This window comes from Emys orbicularis, chromosome 17, assembly GCF_028017835.1.
Source record: "Emys orbicularis isolate rEmyOrb1 chromosome 17, rEmyOrb1.hap1, whole genome shotgun sequence".
Classification (NCBI taxonomy): domain Eukaryota; kingdom Metazoa; phylum Chordata; order Testudines; family Emydidae; genus Emys; species Emys orbicularis.
The window spans coordinates 5,980,618-6,005,577 of NC_088699.1; the positions used below are offsets into that span (position 1 = coordinate 5,980,618).

The 24,960-nt window shown below is 43.3% G+C and overlaps 1 protein-coding gene across 3 annotated transcripts; it reads right to left on the reverse strand.

Annotated features, from left to right (window-relative positions):
* Positions 1-9,156: 9,156 nt before the first annotated feature.
* RNFT1 (ring finger protein, transmembrane 1) lies at positions 9,157-23,789 on the reverse strand. 3 transcript variants are annotated; one of them, XM_065418195.1, is made up of 10 exons: positions 23,711-23,789; positions 21,827-21,873; positions 20,710-21,140; positions 20,289-20,365; positions 19,479-19,579; positions 18,680-18,833; positions 17,300-17,458; positions 15,347-15,412; positions 14,313-14,414; positions 9,157-10,127 (listed from the first exon to the last, which is right to left on the reverse strand). In XM_065418195.1, exons 2-10 carry the CDS (start codon positions 21,871-21,873, stop codon positions 9,993-9,995), a joined length of 1,272 nt encoding a protein of 423 aa, XP_065274267.1. In that variant the 5' UTR covers positions 23,711-23,789; the 3' UTR covers positions 9,157-9,992. The 3 variants fall into 3 exon arrangements, with proteins under 3 accessions (XP_065274267.1, XP_065274268.1, XP_065274269.1); XM_065418196.1 differs by lacking the exon at positions 21,827-21,873; XM_065418197.1 differs by lacking the exons at positions 20,710-21,140; positions 21,827-21,873.
* Between the last annotated feature and the right edge of the window lie 1,171 nt (positions 23,790-24,960).

The following is a 24,960-nucleotide window of genomic DNA, read 5'->3' on the forward strand; positions in this document are numbered from 1 at the left end:
ATCCTGGTATTAGCTGGTAATAAAAGATGAAAAATGCGTCACTTGTTCTCTTGAATATCCTTTTTTTTTTTTTTTTTTTTTTTTTTTATTAAAGTGTGTATTCCTATAAGAAAAGCTAAATTTCTGGAGAACAGACATTAATGTTTGTGTCCACTCTAATTCTAGAGATATTGGTTTTCTTGGGTTTGTCTCCTTAATAAATGAGTAACTCCTGGTCTGTTAACAGTCATGGAAGAGTGCATATTCAGATCAAGAGGGAGACTGCAACTCTTTAATATCAAAAAACCCAAGCATTTGTTGCCCTGTCTCTACAGCAATAGTCTCAAGTAATCTGTGTTCACAAAGCAAGATACTGTGTGTTCCATTGTTCCAGGTACTGCTACACTTAATCTACTGGGGGGGGAATTCCTGTTAATCAAGAGTCTGTCCTTATCATGAACAGCACAAGTATTGTCTCAAGGAAATAAGACATTTCTATGCTACATGTGTAGATTCTTGGGGGCTGAGGGTATGTGGTTCGTTGTGTATTTTTACAAACTGTTCTTTTCTGCTATATCAAATTGACTTTGTATCTATCTGTAAAACTCTTCAGCTGCCTTATTAGGAGCGGTATGAGGGTAATCCCCGTTCTGCTTTTCATTTTGTATTTAGTTTACTGTAATAAAATATACTTGATTTCTGAATGGATGTAAATAGCAATTAAATGCAAATTTGAATGAACATATGCTAGTAGAAGTGACTTATTTTTTTTCTTCTCTTAAATAGGGTAACCCCTAAGTTTGACAGTTTGGACCTTCATCCATAATTTATACTTCATGAAATGGAGGAAAACCTTAGCGAGTTTTAAGAAGTGGCCCGACTGAAGCTAGGTACAACCGAGTAATGTGGTTTATGAAGTGTGGTACCTCAGCTAGGTCCTTAAGCCTTTGAAAGGTGGCTGTGAATTGCCATTAGTTATCCACTCATCAGTGGTCTGCCTCCTGCAGGGTGAGACATGGATCTCTCTATGTATGTGTAGCTGAAGGCGGTGGTTTGGGGGTTGATAGGGAAGGGAGATGCTTCTCTCCCTAGATTAGGAGCATGATGTTAACAGGCAGACCGAGAGGAAGGATGGCATTCAAGTTATGTAAGTTACTCACTTTTTTCTTCTACATCTAAGCTGAAATGCATTCTCACATCTGAGAAGTGTCAAGCTTTCGTTTTAGTTCCTTATTTGGTTTTTGTAATCAACTTATTGTTATTAAGATTACTGGGTTTGGATAACTTCAGTCAGTTCTCCCCAAATAAAAGAGAACCCCAGGGAGGGGTGGTATAGAGTTTCTGGAACCTACTGTCTGACGTGTCCTCTCCCTGTGTTGTGTGAACACCAAAGGACCAAGCTAGAGATGAGTTGGCAGCCAAGTTAGCCATGCTATTTTTTATTTTTTTCTCCAATTCAAGTTGAGCATAGTCCATTGGTTGCCTTACAGGAAAATTCCTAAGTGATCTCTGGGTCAGAGGACATTATCAGGTAAACTTGTTAAATTTCCTTAACCAAATTAATATCTTAAATATTTTAAAATATAATTTGTCTACTTTTATTTACAAATAAACCAGGCAGGAAGGTTTCACTTTCTGGTTCTTATGTATTAACGTGTTTATGGGTTATATATGCTGTGATGTAACAAACTCCTCTTCACTGAATTTTATTAATTTCTTGAAGCATTTATCTTGTTGAAAACCTTTTTTTTAAATGCTGTTGCCTACATTACTTAACTTTCCCTTACTAAACTTTCCAAAAACATACTTTTGTGCTTGATTTGATTAGCAAGAAGTCCATTCTCTTAGTGTCATCGCTCCCAACCTCCCTGTGGGTAAATCTCAAAGCAGTGTGATTGTTTAGATATGCACACACTCGTTGAATCTTATTGATTCCAATTTCTTTAAAATGCTATTTGATGGGTGGTCTCCCCCAAAAGGTTTAAATTATTCCATGTTGGCTGATACCCTTTGTGTGGATGTGAACAGACTGCTGAGGGACAATGTAAGCAGTCTGTATGTACCCTGCCTAGCTGAATGACTATCAGGGCTAGTTCACCACAATTCATATTCTACAGCATCAACAAATAGAAGTTGCCGTTTTGTGGCCCCACAGACATGAAATGCACCTGTTTTCAGTTAGTCTTTATGGGACTCTGCTATTGTGAAACCAATTGCTTAGGAGAACCTGTTCTTTTTATCTTATGGTAGCACCTGCGACTGTTCAGAATACAAGATTCTAATTAGAAATGGTAGCTTCCAAATTATTCTCCCATTGTGTTCTCCATGAACAAGTGAAAAAGTAGTTCACTCCCAAAAAAAGATTTGGTTAAAAATTTTTCAAACCATATCAATTAAAATATATGGAGATATACTTATCTCATAGAACTGGAAGGGACCCTGAAAGATCATTGAGTCCAGCCCCCTGCCTTCACTAGCAGGACCAAGTACTGATTTTTGCCCCAGATCCCTAAGTGGCTCCCTCAAGGATTGAACTCACAACCCTGGGTTTAGCAGTCCAATGCTCAAACCACTGAGCCTCCCTCCTCTGCAGTGTTAAACACAATGGGACTGAGGGAAGCCAGCAAGAAACAATGTGAACTGAGTGAAGAATGGTGTTTAAAAAATATTTTGGCACTGTCTCTAAAACGCCACTTTTCCCTCTGTCCTCATTAAGGATCTAGGTTTAATTCTTAATGGTACCTTCATACAGGAGTGTGAATAGCTCATTGTAAGTGTCTACCAGTAGGCACTCTGTGCTGCTATCTGTATACCTAGCCTAAACTGCAAGTAGTGTGTACTGTGGTTCACTAGAACAAAATAGGAGGTGGATAGAGAAACATCATTGTTATGCAGCTCCTTGCCTGTATGCCAGAACTTGAGCTGGGGGGTGGCTGGGAACTAATAGAGGAAGTGAACACTTATTGTAAAACTTTCCCTGTGGTTCAACAAATTACCACTTAGCATTTGTTCTAATAAGCGACTTACAGTTCAAGTGATATCTCCCTCCAAATCTTGACTAAGCAATTATTTTTTCATCAGCAAGCAGCTGCTTGCTATGGTTCTACTCTGACAATATTCGTGTGTGCTTGCTGTATCAACTGTACTTAGTTTTGATTAACTGCCACGCATACACCCTTGCAGTAGTCTTTCCTCCAATAAAAGGTTGCATAGGCTAAATTAGACCCATTGCCACTTTTGCAACCTTAGCTTCTTAAATAAGTTTGCACAGATAAAACTAACCAACTTAATTCTGAAGCACCACAAAAAAACAACTAAAACTCTCTCCCTTAGATGAGTTACTAAGTAGAGCTAACAAGTAAAACATTTGTCAAAGAAGGCAAACAAAAATACAGGGAATTGAGGTACTAAGTACAATTTTGCATGCATTTCTCAGTAAGATTACTTTCTGCTGAAAGCTATCTTTAAAAAAAAAAAAAAAAAAAAGTGTTCCACTTAATTATCATGTAAGGAATTCCCAAACAAATGTTTGTATGTAGTGGCCCCTCACTCTAATATCGCAGGCATAGCTAGCATGTAACTCAACTGCTGTTCCATCTAAATTACCAAACATCCTTACCTAAAAGCCACACTCCAGTCAGAATAACAGTCCAGAAGTGTGCCTAGATATCTCATCTGGTGTTGTCATAGAGTCTATCTTAGCAGCTCCAGCTTTTTATCACACAGTGTCTGATTTCTCAACCATTATGTTTGATAGTAATTTGTCAGGACACTGTTTCAAATAAATATTGATGCTGGAACCTTAGGTGACATAGCTACTCTACCCCAATGCCCCAAACTTGACACTCAGACTACAGAGGAGAAATATTACAGTCCTTAATGAACTTTGTTTTTCCTGCCGGAGTGTGTGTGCGCCATGAATTCAGTTCAAAATGAATTATTTAAGTCACTTAACATCAGTTCCTTGAGAGAGATAAATAACACTAGATTAAGTTATATTTTCCCATCCAATGTTCTAGAAAAAGTAATTATTTTTAGCTGGCCATTGCAGCTCAAACAAGTAATGAATTTGCCCTTAAATTACTCCATGATGTATGCCTTATCCACATATATTTCACTTAATCATAAAATAAAGCTTTGCTGCTGGGTTCTTGCTTGTTGATCGATTGACTCTCAGCTATAGTTAGCCCAAATTAAACATCTTTTACATGATTGCATACAGCTCTTTTCAAGATACTACTTTCAGTAGAAAGAAAACTGGACCACTTTTAAAATAATCCCTCCCAATTGTAAGGGGGGGGGGGTAATGAAATTATAGTATGTTACAATCAGCATTCAAGGCTGAAAACTCATCTCATTGCTTTAGGGTGTGGCTTTACAGCAGTTAGGTTAAGGTTTGCCCCTATTCCCATCCCCAGCCTGATTCCCTGGTGGTCGATGCCACTAACCAGCAGGAGAGACAAGGATTTCAAGGCCCAACAATAGGGACGCCCAAACATTAGACCTTTTCGTGCAAAAGGGGGACTGCAACTCCATATATCCAATCAACAGGCCATTGTCAGCAGATACTCCTACAATGCCTGCTCAGCAATGGCCAAATTTACAGAGTTGCTCCCCTTAGACTCCCGTGCTGAATTTTGGGCTTTGGTTGAGGAAGGGAGACTGATCTCCAGAGCCTCCCTTCAGGCGGCACTAGACAGGGCAAATGCGGCAACCAGGGCCATGGCTCCAGGTTTATGGCCTCCCCTATGAGGTACAGCAAACTATTAAAGACCTGCCCTTTGAGATGGACAAAAGGCTGAACAGCCTTAAAGATTCCAGAGCCACCCTCAGGTCCCTAGGCCTCTGTACTCCTTCAACATAGCGGAGACATTTCCACCCACAGCCCCAGCAGCGGTTCGGTCAGCAAAACCGCTAAGACAGATCCAGGAGGAGGAATTGTAATGGCAGGAGGAGGCCGTGCCAACCTTCTGGACAGGGTTCAGGACTACTAGAGCCATCCTCAGGGCCCAAGCCGGCCTTTTGAAGGCATGGTTGAGGACGGTGTACCACACCTAACAATGGATCCCACCCTGCCTTACCTTCTTGTCCCAACTATCCCCTTTCTACCATGCATGGTCCAATATCACCTCGGACTGATGGGTGCTCTGCACGGTAGAGAGGGGATACTCCATCCAATTCTGTGCCCTGCTGCCCTTCCATCCCCCTTTCCCGTCCCTCTTCAGGGACCCTTCTCACAAGCAGCTCCTTATCCAGGAGGTGCAGTCACTCCTATCTTTAGGGGCAGTGGAGGAGGTTCCTCAGGAGCACAGGGGCTTCTATTCCCAGTATTTCCTAATACCGAAAGCCAAAGGTGGCCTTAGACACATCCTGGACCTGCGAGAACTCAAAAAGTTCGTAAAGAAACTCAAGTTCCGCATGGTCTCTCTGACCTCCATCATTCCCTCATTGGATCCAGCAGACTGGTATGCTGCCCTCGGCTTAAAGGACGCATACTTTCATATCACGATCGCCCAACCCCACAGGAAGTACCGCAGGTGTGTGATGAGCAATACCCACTACCAATTTACAGTCCTCCCGTTCGGTCTGTCAGCAGCACCTCATGTCTTCACCAAGTGCATGGCAGTCATCGCTGCGTTTCTGCGCAGGCACCGGGTACAGGTGTATCCTTATCTCAATAACTGGCTGATCTAGGGCCACTCCAAGACCCAAGTGGAAACTCAGGTCAGACTCCTCAGAACCACCTTTGACAGCCTGGGTCGTCTTCTAAACGAATCAAAATCCACTCTGTCCTCGGTCCAGAGGATTTATAGGGGCAATATTGGACTTGACCCAGGCCAGGGCATTTTCAGGCCCTGACCGATATCATTCAAGGCCTCAGACAGTTTCCCACCACCACAGCAAGAAATTGCCTGAGGCTTCTCGGACACATGGTTGCCTGTACCTATGTGGTGCAGCATGCCAGGCTCAGGCTTCAACCTCTTCAGTCGTGGCTTGCGTCAGTGTACTGGCCAGCCAGGGACAGCATAGACAGGATAGTGACCCTGTCTTGCCTAGTCCTCGACTCCCTCCAGTGGTGGCTCGACCCTTAGGAGGTATGTTCAGGCATCCCTTTCTCCAGTCTTTACCCGTCTCTGACGTTAGTGACGGATGCATCAGACTTGGGCTGGGAAACACATCTGGAGACCTCAGGACTCAAGACCTCTGGTCTCAGGTGGATCTGGCTCTCTATATCAACGTCCGAGAGCTGAGAGAGGTGCGCCTGGCGTGCCAGACCTTCTGAGCACACTTAACGGAACAATGTGTATTAGTCATGACGGACAACACCATGGCAATGTTCTGTATCAACAACTGGGGGGGGGGGTGCACACTCCTCTCCCCTGTGCCAGGAAGCTCTCATGCTGTGGGACTTGTGTAGAACATTCAATACACCTGCATGCGTCGTACCTCTGTGGGGTACAGAATTAGTTGGTGGACCACCGCAGCAGGTCATTTCACGGCCACGAGTGGCCCCTTCGCCTGGACATTGTGATTTTGATCTTCCAGAGGTGGGGCTTTCCCCAGATAGACCTATTCGCCACACAATGCAACAGGAAGGGTCAGCAGTTCTGCTCCTTCCAAAATCACAACCCGGGCTCCAGTGCTGATGCGTTCCTCCTCCCATGGGGAGGTTCTCTTTTATACGCCTTTCCACCCATACCACTGGTTCACAAGGTGCGCCTCAAGATCCGAAGGGAATGAGCTCAGGTTATATTGATAGCTCCATCATGGCCCCAACAGCACTGGTACACATCTCTCCTAGACATGTCCATAGAAGCCCTAATCACCCTGCCACTCTGCCCGGACCTTCTGTCACAGGATCACGTCTTCAACATCCGAACCTTGAGTCGCTTCACCTCATGGTGTGGAAGCTCCATGGTTGAACCCGATGGAGCTTTCCTGTTCAGGCCAGGTTAGAAAAGTCCTCCTTGGCAGCATAAAACCCTCTATGAAAGCCACGTACCTTGCCAAGTGGAAGAGATTTTTCAGATTGGTCAGCGCAGCGCAATTCACCCCTGATGCTAGCCTCAGTGCCACTTATTCTGGACTACCTCCTACATCTGAAGCAGCAGGGGCTTTCATTATCATCAATAAGGCTGCACTTAGCTGCCATCTCAGCTTTCCACCCGGGCGAGGAGAGCTGCTCTGTGTTTGCTAACCCGATGGTCAGCCGGTTCTTAAAAGGTTCTCGACAGGCTATACCCTAATGTCCATCAGCCTGTCCCTGCCTGCGACCTCAACCTGGTCCTCTCTAGGCTCATGGGACCCGCATTTGAACCGTTAGCAACTTGCTCCCTGCTCTACCTCTCTTACAAGGTAGAATTCCTGGTAGCGATAACCTCGGCCAGGAGGGTGTTTGAGCTCAGGGCCCTAACATCAGAGCCCCCTTATACCGTGTTATACTGTGTTTGAGCTCAGGCCCCATCCTGCTTTCCTCCCGAAGGTCGTTTTGCAGTTCCACATCAACCAGGACATCTTTCGCCCGGTATTCTACCCTAAACTGCATTCTAGCGGCAGGGAGCAGAGACTCCACTCACTAGATGTTCACAGGGCGCTAGCTTTCTACATCGAAAGAACAAAGCCATTGAGAAAATCAGTCCAGCTGTTCGTGGCGGTGGCAAGACAGAATGAAGGGCCTACCCGTGTCCTCACAATGCATCTCGTCATGGATCATGACGCATATGCGAGTGCTACAGTCTGGCGGGGGTTCTCGCACCCTCGATCACTGCACACTCCACCAGGGTTCAGGCCTCGTCAACAGCGTTCTTGGCTCAGATCCCTACTCAGGAAATCTACAGGGCGGTGACATGGTCCTCTATCCACACTTTTACCATGTATTATGCGATTACGCAACAGGCCAGAGACGACACGGCCTTCGGATGACCAGTGCTCCAGTCAGTGGATGACTCTGACCCCACCTCCTGAACTTGGGCTTGAGAGTCACCTGATTAGAATTGACATGAACAAGCCCTCAAAGAAGAAAAAACGGTTACTCACCTCATAACTGTTGTTCTTCGAGATGTGGTGTTCATGTCCATTCCAATACCCACTCTCCTACCCCTCTGTTGGAGTAGCCGGCAAGAAGGAACTGAGGGGGTGCAGGGTCAGCAGGGCTCTATATTGGACACCATGAAGGCGTGACTCCAGGGGGCGGGCACCCAGGCCGACCCTACAGTTACTGCTAGGGGGAAAATCTTCCAGCTACTGTGCACGTGCGCGCGCACACACCTGATTGGAATCGACACAAGCAACACATCTCGAAGAACAACAGTTTGAGACGGTGAGTAACCGTTTTTTCTATGCGGCGACTCCTGCTTCGGCAGAGCAAATACTGCAGAATAAGGCGTGAGGAGTTTGTAATGCTCACAACAGTGTACAGCTGAGCAGGGTCCATGCTTGCCGTGCTATGGCGTCTGCACGGGTAACCCAGGCTTACGAAAAAAGGTTTGGTTTGTTTACTGTTGATTTCAGGGAGGGAAGTGCATCAGGAGAGGCTAATGCCAGTTTCCCATAACCACCTGCGCAAATGTTTTGGTCCCATGAGGCATTGCAAGCCCAACCCAATGTTCCAGTCGGCTCCATGCACTGTGGGATAGCTACCCAGAGTGCAATGCTCTGTGAGTCGACGCAAGCCCTGCTAGTGAGGATATTAGAAAGAATGTGCATAGTGGGGACATGCAGAATCGACTTGCTTAAATCAGAGGCTCAATGTTGACTTAAATAAAATCGACCTAATTTTGTAGTGTAGACATACCCTAAGATAGGAGCACATTCTCTTGCAAACAAAGAAACCAAGCACTTCTCAAATTGGCAATTTCTTTAAGTGTTCAATTGAGTAAGTACCAAAACAGCTAAAAACTAAATTCAGCCCTGCAGTAATTCACTGGCAGGATAGTTTTAGCCTATTATGTCTGAATGGAAGAGGTGAGGAGAGACAAGTAAGCAGAGAGAAGAGAATGATTCAGTTGCACAGTTAGCGTAGAGACTAATCACCAGGACATTTGTCTTTGAAAAAGTTATCTAGTTTTATGGGGCAAATGGTGATGTTTCATGTGCACATATTTAAAAGTTGCTGTTATCAATGGAACAGTAACAAATCCTGTATGCTTACAGAACATGCACCAGCCAAAAGAATTTAAACTGCATTTATTCTCTATATTCTATGCACACTACAAATCATGTATATATAATATAAAATAGATTCTCCCCTTTAAGAAAATTTGGTTACCTGATATTTGACAAAAATATAGTATTAAAGATTTGTTTTGAAAATACAAACTTTATAAAATATTAAGTAAAAAACTTCCAGCAGTGGTTGGGTAACTTATATGGTAAACATAAGATGGAGAAAGATTCCTATAGGTCTGCAGTGGACCTAAGTGGGGGAAATTCTTATGATTTTCCTCAAAATGTAATGAAAAACTGTTAATGACATAGGTCTAACACATGAAAAAAGAGGGCTCATTTCTCTGAACTATCAGGTTCAGCATTAAAGGGTCTACTCTTCGAGTGTGATGAGTAGCTCTGCAACTCCCACTCAAGTCCATAGGAGTTGTAAGATCATAGCCCACATCTCTAGCTGCTGTGTTTGGTAAAGTCATATAAGAATAAATGCAATTTACTACCATCTGGAACACTGCAAACTATTGTAGATGTTAATGTAAAACAATGAGGGAAGCAGTTGCTGTAACTACCCGTGCAGCATTTTCAAATATTTGACCATTTCTCTGAAGTATGAAAAAAAAAAAAATCAAACTGTTGGATTTTGAACATTAATTCTATAAAAAAAATCTTAAATTTATCTATAAAAAGGCAGTTTTCAATGTATGCTATGTTTTAATAAACTCAGATTTTAGAACATTTGATAGTCCTTTGCTAATCTTAAACACAGTCCCTTTACCATCCACATTAAACTGCAAAACATTAATTCAAATGAATGTACACTGTAAAAAAAAGTAAAAGTATGACATGTTTTAATAAATCTGTAGATGCATAGAAGTGGCTCCATCCTTCCATTTGTTAACATGGTCTGAAATAACAGTTCTGCAGAGTGGACATGTTTTCTCTCTATTGAACCATAAAGAGATGCATTCTTCACAAAATATGTGCTGTAATGAAAAGAATGACAAGTACTTGACATTTTTTTAACGGCAAGAGCACAAAAGATCTAATATTTATTACAACCTGTTTTTCAAATCCATTTAGAATATTAATCTAGTTACTCTTCTAATAATTAATGGTTCTGCTAAACTATTCTACTTACATAATTGCATATAAAACCAAGCTAAAAATATTAAAATTGCAAACTCAAGGATTCAGATCTTAGGAAATGCCAGAAGTAAGGTTACCTGTGCAATGCTGATTCAGCCCCTCTGTGCATAAGTATTATGATAGTATTTAATTACATGATTATATCCTATTTTTTGCAGAGGACCCTTGCCTCATGCAGTGCACGGAATGGATGGTGATCACTTAATGAGCAGCCATTCAATATTTTGTTTTCTTGTTTGATGAGTGGCCCTATGCCTTATTTCCTGCACACTATTTGGACTTTGCTCTGAAAACAATAATTAATTTTCTTATGGGCTTTTCTACATCACAGAGGGATTAAGGTATGAGGTATCCACTAATTTGGGGTGACCAATTTGAGACACGCAGGACCTGATTTTTAAGAGTCCTTCGCATTATACAGCACTTCGTATGTTCAAAGCAAAGCTCTGTGGCAAACACAGGGACAGAATCAAATTCTTAAGGGCAGAATTTAACTGTTTTACCCATGAGCCCATTGTTTCTATTCCTGCAATCCCCTGCCTCAGTCGCTACGCACCTTCCAACTTCTGCAACAAATGACACAGAATCCTACAGACTTTTTTTTTTTTTTTAAATAAACTATATAACCCTAATTCATCCCCAGAACAGGTGCATCCTGTGCACTGAATGAGGCAGAGGTTCTGTTGAAAAAAATAGTTTGTGATCGGATAATTAAACAATACCACAATGCTTACACACAAGGGGCGGGAAGGTCACATCAAGGTTGCACAGACGTTGTGGCATTTCCGAGCAGTGAACCTTTGACTTTGCAACATTAATAGTGTGCTTTTAACACAGAATTTTTCTGGTGTGTTACTTAAAAAAGCAATCTGAAACCCCCCCCCAAATTTCCTCATGTAGCATCATAATGACACCCAGATGGTTCATCAGGAGATCTAAAACCTTTAGGTCCACCTCACAGACCTCTGCGAATTAGAGTTAAAGGAGTAAATGATGGCAATACTAGCTTGTCTTCCTCTATATCAGAGGTCTCAAACTCAAATGACCAAGAGGGCCGCATGAGGACTAGTGCATTGGCCCGAGGGCCACATCACTGACACCCACCCCTTGCTGCCCCTGGCCCCGCCCCACCCCTTCCATGAGGCCCCACCCCTGCCCCGCCTCTTCCCTGCCCCCATTCCAACCTCTTCCCCAAAGTCCTCAGCCCAACTCTGCCCCCAGGGGGTGCGGCAGGGGGCTCAGGGCAGGGAGCTGAGGTGCAGGAGGTGTGCAGGGTATGGCAGAGGGTTGGGGTGCAGGGTGCGGCAGGGGGCTCAGGGCAGGGAGTGAAGGGGGTGCGGCAGGGGGCTCGGCAGGGAGTGAAGGGGGGTGCAGGGTACAGCGGGGGCTCAGGGCAGGGAGTTGAGGTGCAGGAGGTGTGCAGGGTACGGCAGGGGGCTCAGGGCAGGGAGTTGGGGTGTGGGGTGCAGGAGGGGTGAGGGGTGCGGCAGGGGGTCGGGGTGCAGGGTGCAGCAGGGGGCTCAGGGCAGGGAGTTGGGGTGTGGGGTACAGGAGGGGTGAGGGGTGCAGCAGGGGGTCAGGGTGCAGGACGGGTGTGTGGGATGTGGCAGGGGGCTCCGGACAGGGGGTTGGGGTGCAGAAAGGGTACGGGCTCTGGCCCGGCGCCGTTTACCTAGAGCGGCTCCGGGGTGTCAGCGCTGCGCCCCGTGGCCAGGGCAGGCTGCCTGCCTGCCTGCCCTGGCCCCGCTCCGCTCCAGGAAGCAGCCGGAGTCCTGGGGGCGGGGGGAAACAGTGCCATATGCTGCTCTTGCTGCTCCTCCAGGTACCTCCCCCAAAGCTCCCATTGGCCGCGGTTCCCCGTTCCCGGCCAATGGGAGCTGCGGGGGGCGGTGCCTGGAAGCGAGAGCACGGAGCCCTCTACTCCCCCCCTCCCCGGGGCTGCAGGGCCATAGTTTCAGCCGCTTCAGGGAGTGGCGCGGGGTTCGCGGCGCCATAGGGTAGGCAGAGGGGCGGGGGGGGGGGGCATGGGGAGCTTGGCGGGCCGCAGGAAAGAACCCCGCGGGCTGCATGGCCGCGTGTTTGAGACCCCTGCTCCATATGGACCAGCACTAGAGGCGATGAAACACACCCTGTTTCATACTTATTTGCTGACACAAGAGGAATGGTGACTCCTGGGTTCCATTCCTGGCTTTGGAGGAGTGTGTACTCTAGTGGGCACAAATTTCTGCTCATTTCCCCACCAAGTGTGGCCCCTTCTGACCTATCCGCTCCTCTTGGTCCCAGTGCCTGTCTATTCCTCACTACTGGCTCCTCACCCAGTTCTGTTCTTACTACCTAGTCCCAGACTCCTTTTCTCAGGCTTTTCACCCTAGTCCCACTCTCCTTCCCTAGCCATTCCCAGCTCCTTCTTATCCTAGTTCCTAATCTAATCGGTCTCTCCCTGCATACACATTGCTCATCCCCACTACCTCCCAGTCCCATTCTTAGTGTCCCTCCACTCCTTGGCCCAGTCTCTTGGCTCAAACAGTCCCAGTTCTGACTCCCATACTAGATCCTCAGATTTGTCTCCCCCTCTCCTCTTTCTCCTGGCCCCACTGGTTCAGTTCCAGTCTCCCCCTACCCCAGCTCCCAGTCCAAGTTTCCCTCTCCCCCTGCCAATCTCCAGTCCCAATCTATCCTTCCACTCTAACGCCGTTCTCCTCTCTTCCCCACCCCTATGCTCCTTGTGCCAATCTACTCCCCTTGCAGGTCAAGCTCTTATCCCCCTCCCCGCCTTGCATTCAGATTAGGTGGTTCCATCCTCCATGCTGCCTGGACCGAGAAGGGGGGTCACTGAAAGCACAGGAAAGACAGGCTCCCTGCACTCAGTTCAGGTGCCCAGACACAGCCCCAAGTTGCAATTGCAGGAAAAAGTCCTCCTGAGCCCTGGGCAGATTTTCATGGGGAGCGCAACAGGTACATCCCTGTCACAAAGGCAACCTCCTGACGCATTTAGCGTTTCTGCTCCAAAGCACTAGGGAGCTAGACAGCCACTAAAAGAAAAGTTCACCAGAATTTTTTTTAACAAATGTATTTTTTCCTAGCCTCATTTTCAGAAGTGGCTGGACTATTTTGGCTGAAATTTTCAAAAACAAACGAACAAACAAAAATCAGTCTGAAGCAGACACCCAACATGGAAAATTTCATCCCAAATGGTTCAAATTTTGCAAGTTAAAAGCAACTGAAAACAGGGTCATATAATGGGAAATGTTGAGCAACCTTAACCATAGACAGTGCTACCAACCCTACCTCTAGCAACAGCAATTACTTTATTTATTAAAAAAACAAACAAACACACACACACTGCAAAGCATCAGCAGTATGAAGACTTGCAAGGATTCTAGAAGTAAATGGACAGGAATTAACTACTGCATAGACAGCGCAGTCAAGTGAGAACAAGTTGATATGCTTTTTCTACCCCAAGTGTATAGTGTCTTCAGATCTCCTAAGAAACACAGGAATTGTCATATTAAATCAGACTCATGGTCCATCTAGTTCAGTATGTTGTCCTGACTGCAGTCAGCACTAGATGCTTTAGGGGAAGGTGCAAAAAACCCTCCTAATCCATAGTAGTTCAATATTTCTTTAGTCTTTGAAGCATGAAATTTAAACGCTTCCAAAATTTGTTAGCATCAACGCTGTATATTCTTTTATCCATATAAGTGTCCAATCCCTTGTTGAATACTTGCCAGTATTAACTGTTCCCATACAACATAGTACTGTCAGCTGCTGCTTTTAGCATACAATATAAAATTTCAAACATTTAAAAAAAAAGTTGCAGGCAAATATACGCAAGCTAGCAAGACTTACAGGACTCTTCCATCAAAAGGGAGTTTCCCATTCACAAGCATCTACAAGTTTTTCCCATAAAGCTGTTGCTACTTTCCAACTGACACTGTCAACATCAGCTTGATTCACAAAGTTTCAGAACAGGCGCCTCCCCCCATTGTGATTCTCCACTTCAAAAATCTCTTTAGAATTACCTGGCAGATGAGAAGAATAGGCTTTTGAAATTCAGCTTGGCATATTGAACAAATATCATCTGCTTCAGAACACTGTCTCTTGCTAGCTGTCACTCCATAGTGCTGTTAAAAAAGAGATTTTGCAGCAGATGTTACGATCCAGGAAAAGATCAGGAAGACTGAAAGGATGTGGTTAGAGGGGAAACAATTAAATCCCTGGGGCATCAGGATGTTAAATGTTTCAATCCTTAGGGTGCTACATTGACACATACATGCTCCAGGGCAAGGTGGCATTTGGGTCTAATCTACTGAGCACACTATGTGGGACTTCGGAGGTAATTTGCTACAATGGTGGCCTTCCTACAGCAGAGTTCTGTCATGGGCTGTTACACACTGACCAGAATGAAAACACATCACTTACTGTTAAGAAAGTATTGCTTACGCAGACAGCGTAAGATATTTTAGTATTAATCTAATTAAATGTCAAAAATACTCCTATATATTCTGGTATATGCACAGCGGGCTCTAGATTAAATTACAATACATTTTATCAACCACCCACTATTCTAGAAAAAGAATCATTTTTTATTCTGAATGGAATATCTATTTATTCTTCAGTTATTTTGCCAAGATCTGGGTCTTACTCTTGTATATTTCAGTTAGTTGCTAATGGGTAAAGGTTTGCTACTTTGCTCTTGCAGATGTGAGTCAAACAAATATTTCGCCCAGTTTTAAAATATATTCTTTACATCATACTTTATTTACATGGTATTCAAATAGTTTACCTCAAGATGCTGCTTACACAATAAAAAACTGATCACTTTTAAAGTGACTTCAGGTCGGCCCATGATCATGAAGCTGAGAAATTAAATTTTACAGTGCAAGAAACTGTAAGAAGGGAACAAACAGTGGGATTACTTTGAAAGTTGAATTCCATGTAACTAAAAGAACATAATGTGATCAACTAGTACACAGGAAAAAGCTATCTTCAAGAAGAATCATTTTTGTAGAAGCCACTTTTGTCATTTTGTTGTTACAGAGAATCCAATACTCACTGGTCGTGTACAAAATATCCGCAAAACCTGTCTAAAGTTTCTCAGACGTCCAAAAAGGCTCAAAAGCTGAAATTGAGAAAAGAAAAACAAAATTATGCTTAATATTTATTTCCAAGAGCTAGATTTTCAAACTTTGTGCAGATTTTGAAGTGAAGAACCTCAGTGCTAAAATTCCGTGCAACACTTGGCCTTCAGTGTTTTACTTTTAGTCTGGTAACGAAACAATTGTAGGTGGGACTGATAGCTCTCCTTATTACTGAGTTGCCCAACACTTCCCCTTTTTAAAACCATGCTTTCGGTTGCTTATAAACTTTGCCAAATTTTAACTGTTAAGTCTGAAATTTTCCATGCTGGGTGTCTGCCTCAGGCTGAACTCTTGTGCAAAATTTCAACCTAAATGGTTGAGCTGTTCCAAAAATGAGACTAGGGTAAAATATATTGTTTTGCCCATGTTACAAAAATTCTGGTAACCTTTTCTTTGAGATGCTCTCGCACCCCCATGTTTTGGAGGAGGGACTTGAAATTTGGCAGCGAAATGTCTTTGTGTCAGGGATGTGCCTTCTGCCATCCCCACGAAAATTTATTCATATTTGGCCAAATTATTTACCTTTAAAAATTGTAGTTCATGTATACTCAATAGAGACTTCTGAGATTTCAGCAGCTAATATCTCAGAAGAATCTGTCCTCACTGGAAAAAAATAGTAAGCGATCATGTAATTAAAGACTCTACCATAGTGCATACACACAAGGGGACCAAATTAAGGTGGCACAGGCAACTTTATATCTAGCATTGCTTAACTTGTGAGTACTTAACTTTGCAATCTTAATGTTTTTTTAACATAATGATCTTTTAATTTTGCATGTGTATAGTAAACAATAGAACACAGCTGCTGTGTTATATATAAATTGTACCAAACCAAGATAGTTGTGGATATGCCTAGTATAAGCACAGAGTGGGATAGTGTCAAAGGGACAAAAGGGAGTTAGGTACCCGACTACACAAAGTCAATGGGAGTTGACACCCAACTTCCCTTTGTGACGGGGAGGTTTTAAGCCATGTTGAGGAAAAACAGATTAAGCTGACAAGTTAAAATAGTGGAATGGAAGCCCAAAGCAACAATTTTACATAATGCAAGATTTTCCAAAAGGAGAGGGTTTCGTTAACTGGAATTCTGCCTATCTCCCTTGGCAATTTGTTTACATACTGCCTACAAGAAGTCTACAGTAACAGTTAAAACTATTATTTGGTGCATTACTCCACATTCTGTCCACAAGTTCTTAATATTTTTTTTCCACCCTAGTTCAAGTTTGGTCTTACTTTGGCAGTACAAAGGCACATAGGCACTCTACAGCAAAATTACAAAAAACAAACAATAACAGAAGTCTCTAATTAACAAAAACAAAAACACCAACCTGATTCCCTATTATTACAAAGGCCACTCAAAAGCACAATAGTGCCATGAAGTTTGCCAAACTCAGGCTCCGACAGACCTCCCAGACACAGCAGGTAACAGAGGGTCAGGCCCGCCACCCTGAGAATGCCCTAGTGCTTGCTGTGTTAAAGTGAAATTCAGAACTTGAACTCTCCAACAGTGAGAGCAACCCAGTGATCTTAGCTTGAAGGACACAAAACATATATAGCCATCCTGGCATTAACAACTAGTTCAGACAGAATCCCTACTCTCACACTCAGCTGTGGAAAGCAATTTTTGGACTGTGTAAAACATCATTAGTTTTCTAATCATCCTTCAAAGGGAGGGTGAACAGATTTAGTGCCTGACCTAGCAAATTTTTATACTGATTTTGGAAGGCTGTATTTAACCAGCAAGTCAGTTCAAACTCTGGGGAATATTTCAGAATAAATTCATTTGTATGTCTACATCTCTTCTATGGTAATTACTGCAGTATCATTTTAATACATTAAAATACAGAGGAAGGATAACATTTACATACTTTTAGGATGAAGTAGAGCAGACCCAGCAATACTCCAAGACTCCACCCCAGTACATTGTCCAGCTCCCTATAGCCAATAAGGTAACGAAACCAAATTGGTATGGGGACAAACGTACGGTAATACTGGCAGAATTCTTCTAACAGCATATACCAGTAGCCCTAGGAACAACAAGAGGAATATTTAAAAATACATTTAAAACACAGATAATTTAAAGTTAATGCATCTTTTCTATATATGTACTCTCTTTTTAATATTTATCCCTCATTATATCTTAACTAATGTCTCAACAGATCTGAAATACTGTTTGGAAACTTGAGTCATTAAAATCCCATACATGTATGAGTTACAAAACTGCACGGTGTTACAAACAAGACAAACAAAACAAAACAAAACAAAATGGATGATCTTTGGCAAGTCGCTAGTTGACATTTGTCAACTAGCATAAAACAAATGCATAACTAGCAGGCTCTGCTCAAGAGAAGGCCAGAAAAACCAAGGTACATAAGATCAGAATAGGGGTGTCTTTGGCAAGTAGGGTTAGCTCAGTGGTTTGAGTATTGGCCGCTAAACCCAGGGTTGTGAGTTCAATCCCTAAGGGGGCAAAAATCTGTCTGGGGATTGGTCCTGCTTTGAGCAGGGTGTTAGACTAGATGACCTCCTGAGGTCACTTCCAACCCTGATATTCTATGAGTGCCTACCTACTTACCAGTGTTATCAGTCTTGCTTTCATAAGCATTAAAAAAGGGAAAAAGTTACAAGAAAAATCCAAACATAGAAATCAATTTTCTGTTAAAAATTGTCTGCATATATAATGCTGAGAAAAACGGGGGTTAAGAAAAGGCCTTTTATTTTACAACCACATGTAAATCAGAACTCCATTCACCTCCCCCCCCCCCAAGTTACTCTGTATTCTTTAAAAGCTCCATGCCCTCCCTTTTAAAACAGTTTTGCAATCAATTTATAAGCACCTAGAGGACAATACAATAAGGAATAACCATCATGGATTTGTCAAGAACAAATCACGCCAAACCAACCGAATTTCTATCTTTAAAAGAGTTACTGGGCCTGGTGGTTAGGGGAAAACAGTAAATGTGACATAACTTGATTTTAGTAAGGCTTTTGATGCAGTCTCACATGACATTCTCATAACCAAACAAGGGAAATGCAGTCTAGATTAAATTACTATAAAATGGATGCACAACTAGCTGAAAGACCATACTCAAAAAATAGTTGACAATGGTTTTTCCCTTCCCCTGCATCGACAGATAATGCGCAGAGCTTTAATTAAGAAAAATGTTCCTCTAGGTGGAATTCATGACTGGCTGGTTGTACTGTAAAAGGAACTTCATGCTAAAGCTAAGTATAGATTATTTTCTTACCTTGGATTTAAAAGACATCATAAAAGAAGGCACCAAGAGAATAAAGCATTTGAAGCCCATGAAGAGGAATTTCAGAATAAAGTCTGTGATTCCCACGATCCAAAGTACCTCCCAGAAGTTCATAAAATCCATAGTAGGTTTTAAAAAGATTAAGCTACAAAAAGAAATATCTAAAATTACAAGGGTACACTCTCCAGAGGTACACACCATGAATGGATATTAGCGTACAGTTTCATTTAAAATGGTACATTAAAAAAAAAAAAAAAAAAAGCATGTTTAGATATAGTGTAATGTTTTCCTCTAGGAGGAGTGGGAAAGAGAGATCTTTTGTCATCCATGAAGCGCTCCCCATTTCGAATCCACTTTACATCTGCATTGTAACCTTCATCCTGCCATACAGGTACTTGCTCCCTTTCCCATTCTGCCAATGTTGCCCCTTAGTTAGCAGGGTTGTTGTAAACTAGTGCGAGAAGAAACTTAGACACATGCCCTGCTAGAAACTCATGGCACTGTATCCCCAGTACTCCCACACCAAGGGGTAATAGGGCTGAGAATCAAACCCAAGCTGTGCCAGTGAACCCCAGACATAGGGCCTAATCTTGCGAACCCTTCTTCACATTAGTGTTTTGCAGTAAGGCTTTGCGGGACTGGACCCATCATTTATTTATTTATTTGTGTTAAGAGAAGCCAACTTCTTGATTCTCTTTAAAAAAAAATGCCAGGAGCAAAGATGAGATTTTCACAAGAAATGACATTTCATTTAAAGTGACTAATATAACATAGATGTTCTGCTAATTACCTGTAATAAAGTGACTGAGAGTGAAAGGTATAATACAAGAGGAGAGATGACCCGGTTAGGAATATCAGTACCCAAGCACATTGCAACTTGGAGCACCTTTCCTGTAAGATACACATTAAAAATGTAATAGTTGTCTGTTACTTTGATTTTTTTTTTAAGTCTCAAATTAATTTCTTTCACACTCAATAAAACTAGAACTGCAGTATTTGAACACAGTCACTAGTACTAGATGCTGCTATGTTACTTTAGACCAGGAAGAAGAAGTGCAAGGGCAGATCACTGTGCTCACACAGATCTCCATGCACTTTAATGGGGTGAACGCCCAAGCAGTAACACTTCTTAAGGAAATGTTTTTGTTTAATGTTTTTTATATGTTTAATGTTTATATATATAACTGCTTTTCAAAGTAACAAAATTCTCAATAACCCCTGTGCCTCATAACAGATACGCTGCATATGAAATGGTAGTCTTAACAGTTTTTAAAATACAGCTAAGAATTTCTGTCTCATAACGGCAGAAGCATTGTCAGGCATTTCGATATGGAAAGTCAGAAAAAGAGATTGTACCAATATTTTATTTTAAATTTGCAAAGTATGCTTCTCTGACAAGTGCTAAGTCAGGCTTAGAAGTTGTAAATTTTATTGATAGCTAAAACATTTACATCTCAAAAATCCTATGATATTTATCTGTTTTGTTTACTAAATTAATATAAGATCAGTTCACATTTCTCTCAAAAACTTGATTCATGGAAGTCTTGGGTAATAGTTAACGTAAAAACACTTCAACTTCATTGCAACAGGCAATACTTACTCTTAGAAAAACCTGATTTACAATGCTTTTGTTTGCATACATAAAAGTTGTTAGCAGCCCAATTCCAAGAGAAATGCCTATTAGGAAAAAGGGTCAGTTATATGGAGGAAAATAAGAAACTGGATTAAAATAAAATAAGAGCAAAATAAATGCACTTCTAGCAAGTACTTGCAATAACATAATACAATTTTAACAGCTCAGGCAATCAAGCTAAAATAATTAAGCTACATTGTATATGCTAACAAAAGAAAAACAGATAAGTGATTGAAATCTCTTTTAGGAAATTTCTCCTTCCAGTGAAGAAATCAAATTAAAATAAAGCTAAAAGTAAATCAAATTATACTTCAGGCACGCTCATAAGCAGGATTGAATGCAGGAAAAAAGGGCTGGTTCCCTCATACCATACTCTGTTATACTCTACCGATTATATGCTGCATGGTCAGTTTGATACACAGAATCAAGATGTATGGAAGACTTTTGTGCAGCCACTGGAAGAGATATCTGAGCTCAGAGATGGAGCTGCCACTGTGTTCCTCTGAATCTAAGGTGGAATCTTCGGGCCCCCTCGCTTCATTGTGGGAGTGGCCATGTGAACGGCCCTGGGAACCTGACCGTATGTGCCTGAAACTGGGGTTTTCCCCAGCTTCTCCCAAGGCAGAGCTTAGCTGGATGTGAACATCTCCACTATGGTGGCAAGAGCCTTCTCCTGGCAGCCCTGCTGTATGGGCACTCTGAGTGGACGAGGGAACATCACCACTTCCTGGGGCATTGTGGAGATGACTGCAATTTGATTGCATGGCGTTGAACGGATCTCTCTCTGGTCCAGATTCTTTTGTCTCACTGCTATGTCTCCTAAAGGGGGGGGAAAGCCATGTTTAAAGGAGCAGTGTTCCATTTAGTTAGGAAAAGAGAATTGTCTCTCTGAAATACACAGCCTTTTGGCCATCCTGATGATCATTCAGTGATGTATACTGTAACCCTCAATGGGCTGCCAAACATACAGTCTGGAACAGCCAAAGCTACACTGAAAATTAGAAAGCACCCAGCTGAATAGGAGGAGGCACTAGCTTGTGTAGCAGAAGTTTTAACATGATATATAAATTTACAGAAAAAGGTTGGGAACCATCATGAGATTATAGAAGGAAATAATAAAGGTGGGGGATGGGAACTACACAATTAAGCATCCATAAAATGGCATATATTTAGACACAGACAAGTCTAATCAAAATCCAGTGAGTACTGAAAACTGAGTGCCATTATGGGATTACCAGACGAGATTATCCTGTCTGGGGAAATGAGTGGAACCAGGTTAATCCACTTTTAAAAGCCATTGGGAAGAGCATGGACCATATGGGGGCTTTGCATAGGCAATGTAATCCTGGGAGGGAGAAGCAAGCAGGAAATAAAGAGCTAATATGTGGGACTGGGTTAGGGTTGGTAGAGAATCTTGGTCCAAAGGCAATTGCAGACAGTAAAGAGTGGTCTAATGGTTAGAGCAGGAGAACTGGGTTTTATTCCCAGTGCTGTCATTTACTCACTGTGTCCCTTGGCAATTCATTTCACTTCTGTGCCTCAGTCTCCCCATCTGTCAAATGGGTATAATAGTTCTTATATACATCCCAGGAATGGTGTATTGTTTCATTAGATATTCTTTGGAAAGTGTTTTGAGATTACTGGATTAAGATAGCACGGAAGTGCAAAGTATTTTTACAATATTTATCTGGTAGCAAACACTACAGTTGTGGTTTAGTTGGGATTTCATTATAAACCCTTTTCAGTTGCTCACCATTTTCTCAAAAATGTTTCTTTTGTTGGACATGTAGGGAAGTTTGAGTAAAATCTATTGACCTATTTTTCAGTTATGCAAGCATGAAAAACATACAATCTGAATTGCAAGAAAACCTCAATATGCTATTTGTGCACATATCTACATTAGCAAAGACTTAACATTTGAAACAAAACTAGATTCTGCTAATTTGTAAAAAAAAAAAATTGGGTTATTAGCATTTAAGAAAAACTGCATGCACAGTAAAACTTCTCACTAACATTCAGAGCTATTACGGATATATTATCTGTTGTCCTACGATCATATTGTAGGCCTCGGTCTTGCAAAAACTCATGTACTGTACTTAGTGTGTGTGAGTAATCCAAAGATCTGAAGTCAACAAGACCACTGAGTGTATGAATAAAGTTTCTCATGCGTGGGTTTGCAGGATCAGGCCCTTAATATTTATGTTGCTAAAACTGATTATTGTAATTAGCATTCTTGATTTGGTGGTTTCTGACCTGCTCCTGCAAAAACTACCAGGACAAAGTAGTTCCTATATTGTAAGTAATTCCATTGTTTTAATAGAGCACTACGCTTAGTAGTAAGGCTTTGCAGAATCAGCCCATGGCAGTTTACCTGTTTAGAGAACTTTAAAAATAACTGCATTTATTATTAAATCATACTATAAAACACATAGAATGCATAATATGGCTTAGTTAATGTTACTATGAGAATTCTTTTCATTTCCTAATTTAAGTGTTTAATAGGCACCCTAATGTTATATATATATTAACAAACATTTTGTATTTTAATTAATAGATCTTAAATCTACTCTCTGAACACTGACCGAAACATATTTTTTTTAAATTCCCTTTAATTTTACTTTTTCAAAATGTCGGCTCCTCCTACTCAGGCCTGAGTTTATGGGATGCTCCCAGGTTTATCAGAAATGGTGTCCTGCAAACAGGTTCTGAAGCCACCTGTCTAGCCTGCAAAATATCTATCTGTCACAGTGTGGTGATGACCCAACACAGCATCCTGGCCTGACACCATCACATCAGAACGTCACCCTGCTGCTCTGGGATGGCACCACTGCTGAGTTCCTCCCAAGGCAAAGACACTGATGCCAGGTAAATACTGTCATGAACAAAAGAGCACCCAGAGGAGCACCAATCCCCGCTTTCCCTTCCCAGCAGGGACAGAGAGGGGGTGACATACACACCCTCCTGTGCCAACCTAGGTGAACGTGGGTGGGCAGCCCCAGTCAGTGAGAGGTAAATGCCCCCTTTCATCTCCACCCAGGGGTGGGAGTGGGGCAGACAGTAAGGGGCTAATTCCCCTTCCACCTTCCTCCCCTAGCAAGGGGGCAGGGGGAGAGAGGGCAGACAGGGAGGGGCAAATGCCCCCCTTCTATTTGCACGGAGGGTGGGGGACAAATTCCCCCCAATTTCATTTGAACCCCAGATAAGGCAGCGGGGGTGGGGATAAACTGTGAGGGGCAACACCCTCCCCTTTCCATTTCCACCCTGGCACTAGACAGCGAGGGCCCAATCCCCGTTTACACGGCCCGAGGACAGAGCCCGTGGCAGATCCGCCGCAGCGCAGGTAAGGGGCGGAGCCAGAGGGGCAAATCACCCCGGCCCCGCAGCCTTACCTCTCATAACGCGGCCGGGGCTCCATGCCCAGCCCTGCTGCCCGGACCGCGGCCTCCCAAGGCCTCCATCGCTGACGCCTGGGCTAAATTGGGGGCGGGGGAAGAAGCCGCAGCAACTACCGGCTGTGGGAAGAGGAGGAGCTGGAGGAGGAGGAAGGCCCGAAGCTGTTTGTCGCCATAGCAACAAGGCTCAGGCCCTGCGTCCAGCGAGCAGCCGAGCCCGCGGGGGAGGGGGAGGCAGATGGTGAGGGGGCAAGGGGGAGTTGTGGGGCGGAGGCCGGGGTGGGGGTGAGCCGTTTGAGAGCCGTGAGGGGTCGGGGGAGGAAGGAGAGGAGCTGGGGCGAGAGCGGTTTGAGCGGTGGCAGTCAGGGTGTGAGGAAGAGGAGAGGAGTGAGGAAGATTGGGTGGGGGTCGGGGGTTGAGGAGGGGGTTGAGAAGAGAGGGTAGGAAAGGAAGGGGGCCGCCCGTGGGCCGAGGGGAGAGATGGAGGAAGGCGAGGAGCAGGGATTTGGAGGGTGCTGTCTGCAGGTGCTAGTGAGTTGAAGGTAGGGTGACCAGATAGCAAGTGTGGAAAAAAAGGGACAGGGGGTGGGGGGTAATAGGAGCCTATATAAGAAAAAGACCCAAAAATCAGGACTGGCCCTATAAAATCGGGACATCTGGTCACCCTAGTTGAAGGTGCTGGGGGGTGGATTTTGATGAAGCTGGTAGGTGCCCTATGAGGGTGAATGTGGCAGTGGGGGTGAACGGTAGGAGTGAAGTTGGAGAGTTATGACTCAAATTACCTGGATATTGGGAGTGAGGTATGGACTAAGAGCACAACTGAGAAGCAGGAGTCGTGATTTCTCATCCAGGCTCTGCCCCGGCCTGAATTTGGGCAGTCACTTAACCCCTAGTTTTCGCTGTAAAATGTGGCAATACCTACTGACGGGTAAATTAATGTTTGTCCGGTGCTTTGAATCAGAGCACTATATGTGCAAAGTATTATGATTTTTTTATTATTATTAATAGCGTTAAACTCTCGTTTGAAGCTCTGTAAAGGTTTAAATATTTATTGGGGTTTGTACTGTGGTGGTGGGGTTCAGATTTTTGTGATTTGGATCTTTGAAGGATGGTCCAGTGGTTAGGGTGCTAGCCTGGGACTCAGCAGATCTGGAGTCAATTGCCAGCTCTGCCACAGACTTCCTGTATGATCTTGGGCAAGTCAGTTAGTGCTTGTGTACACAGGGAGTTATTCTGGAATAGCTGTT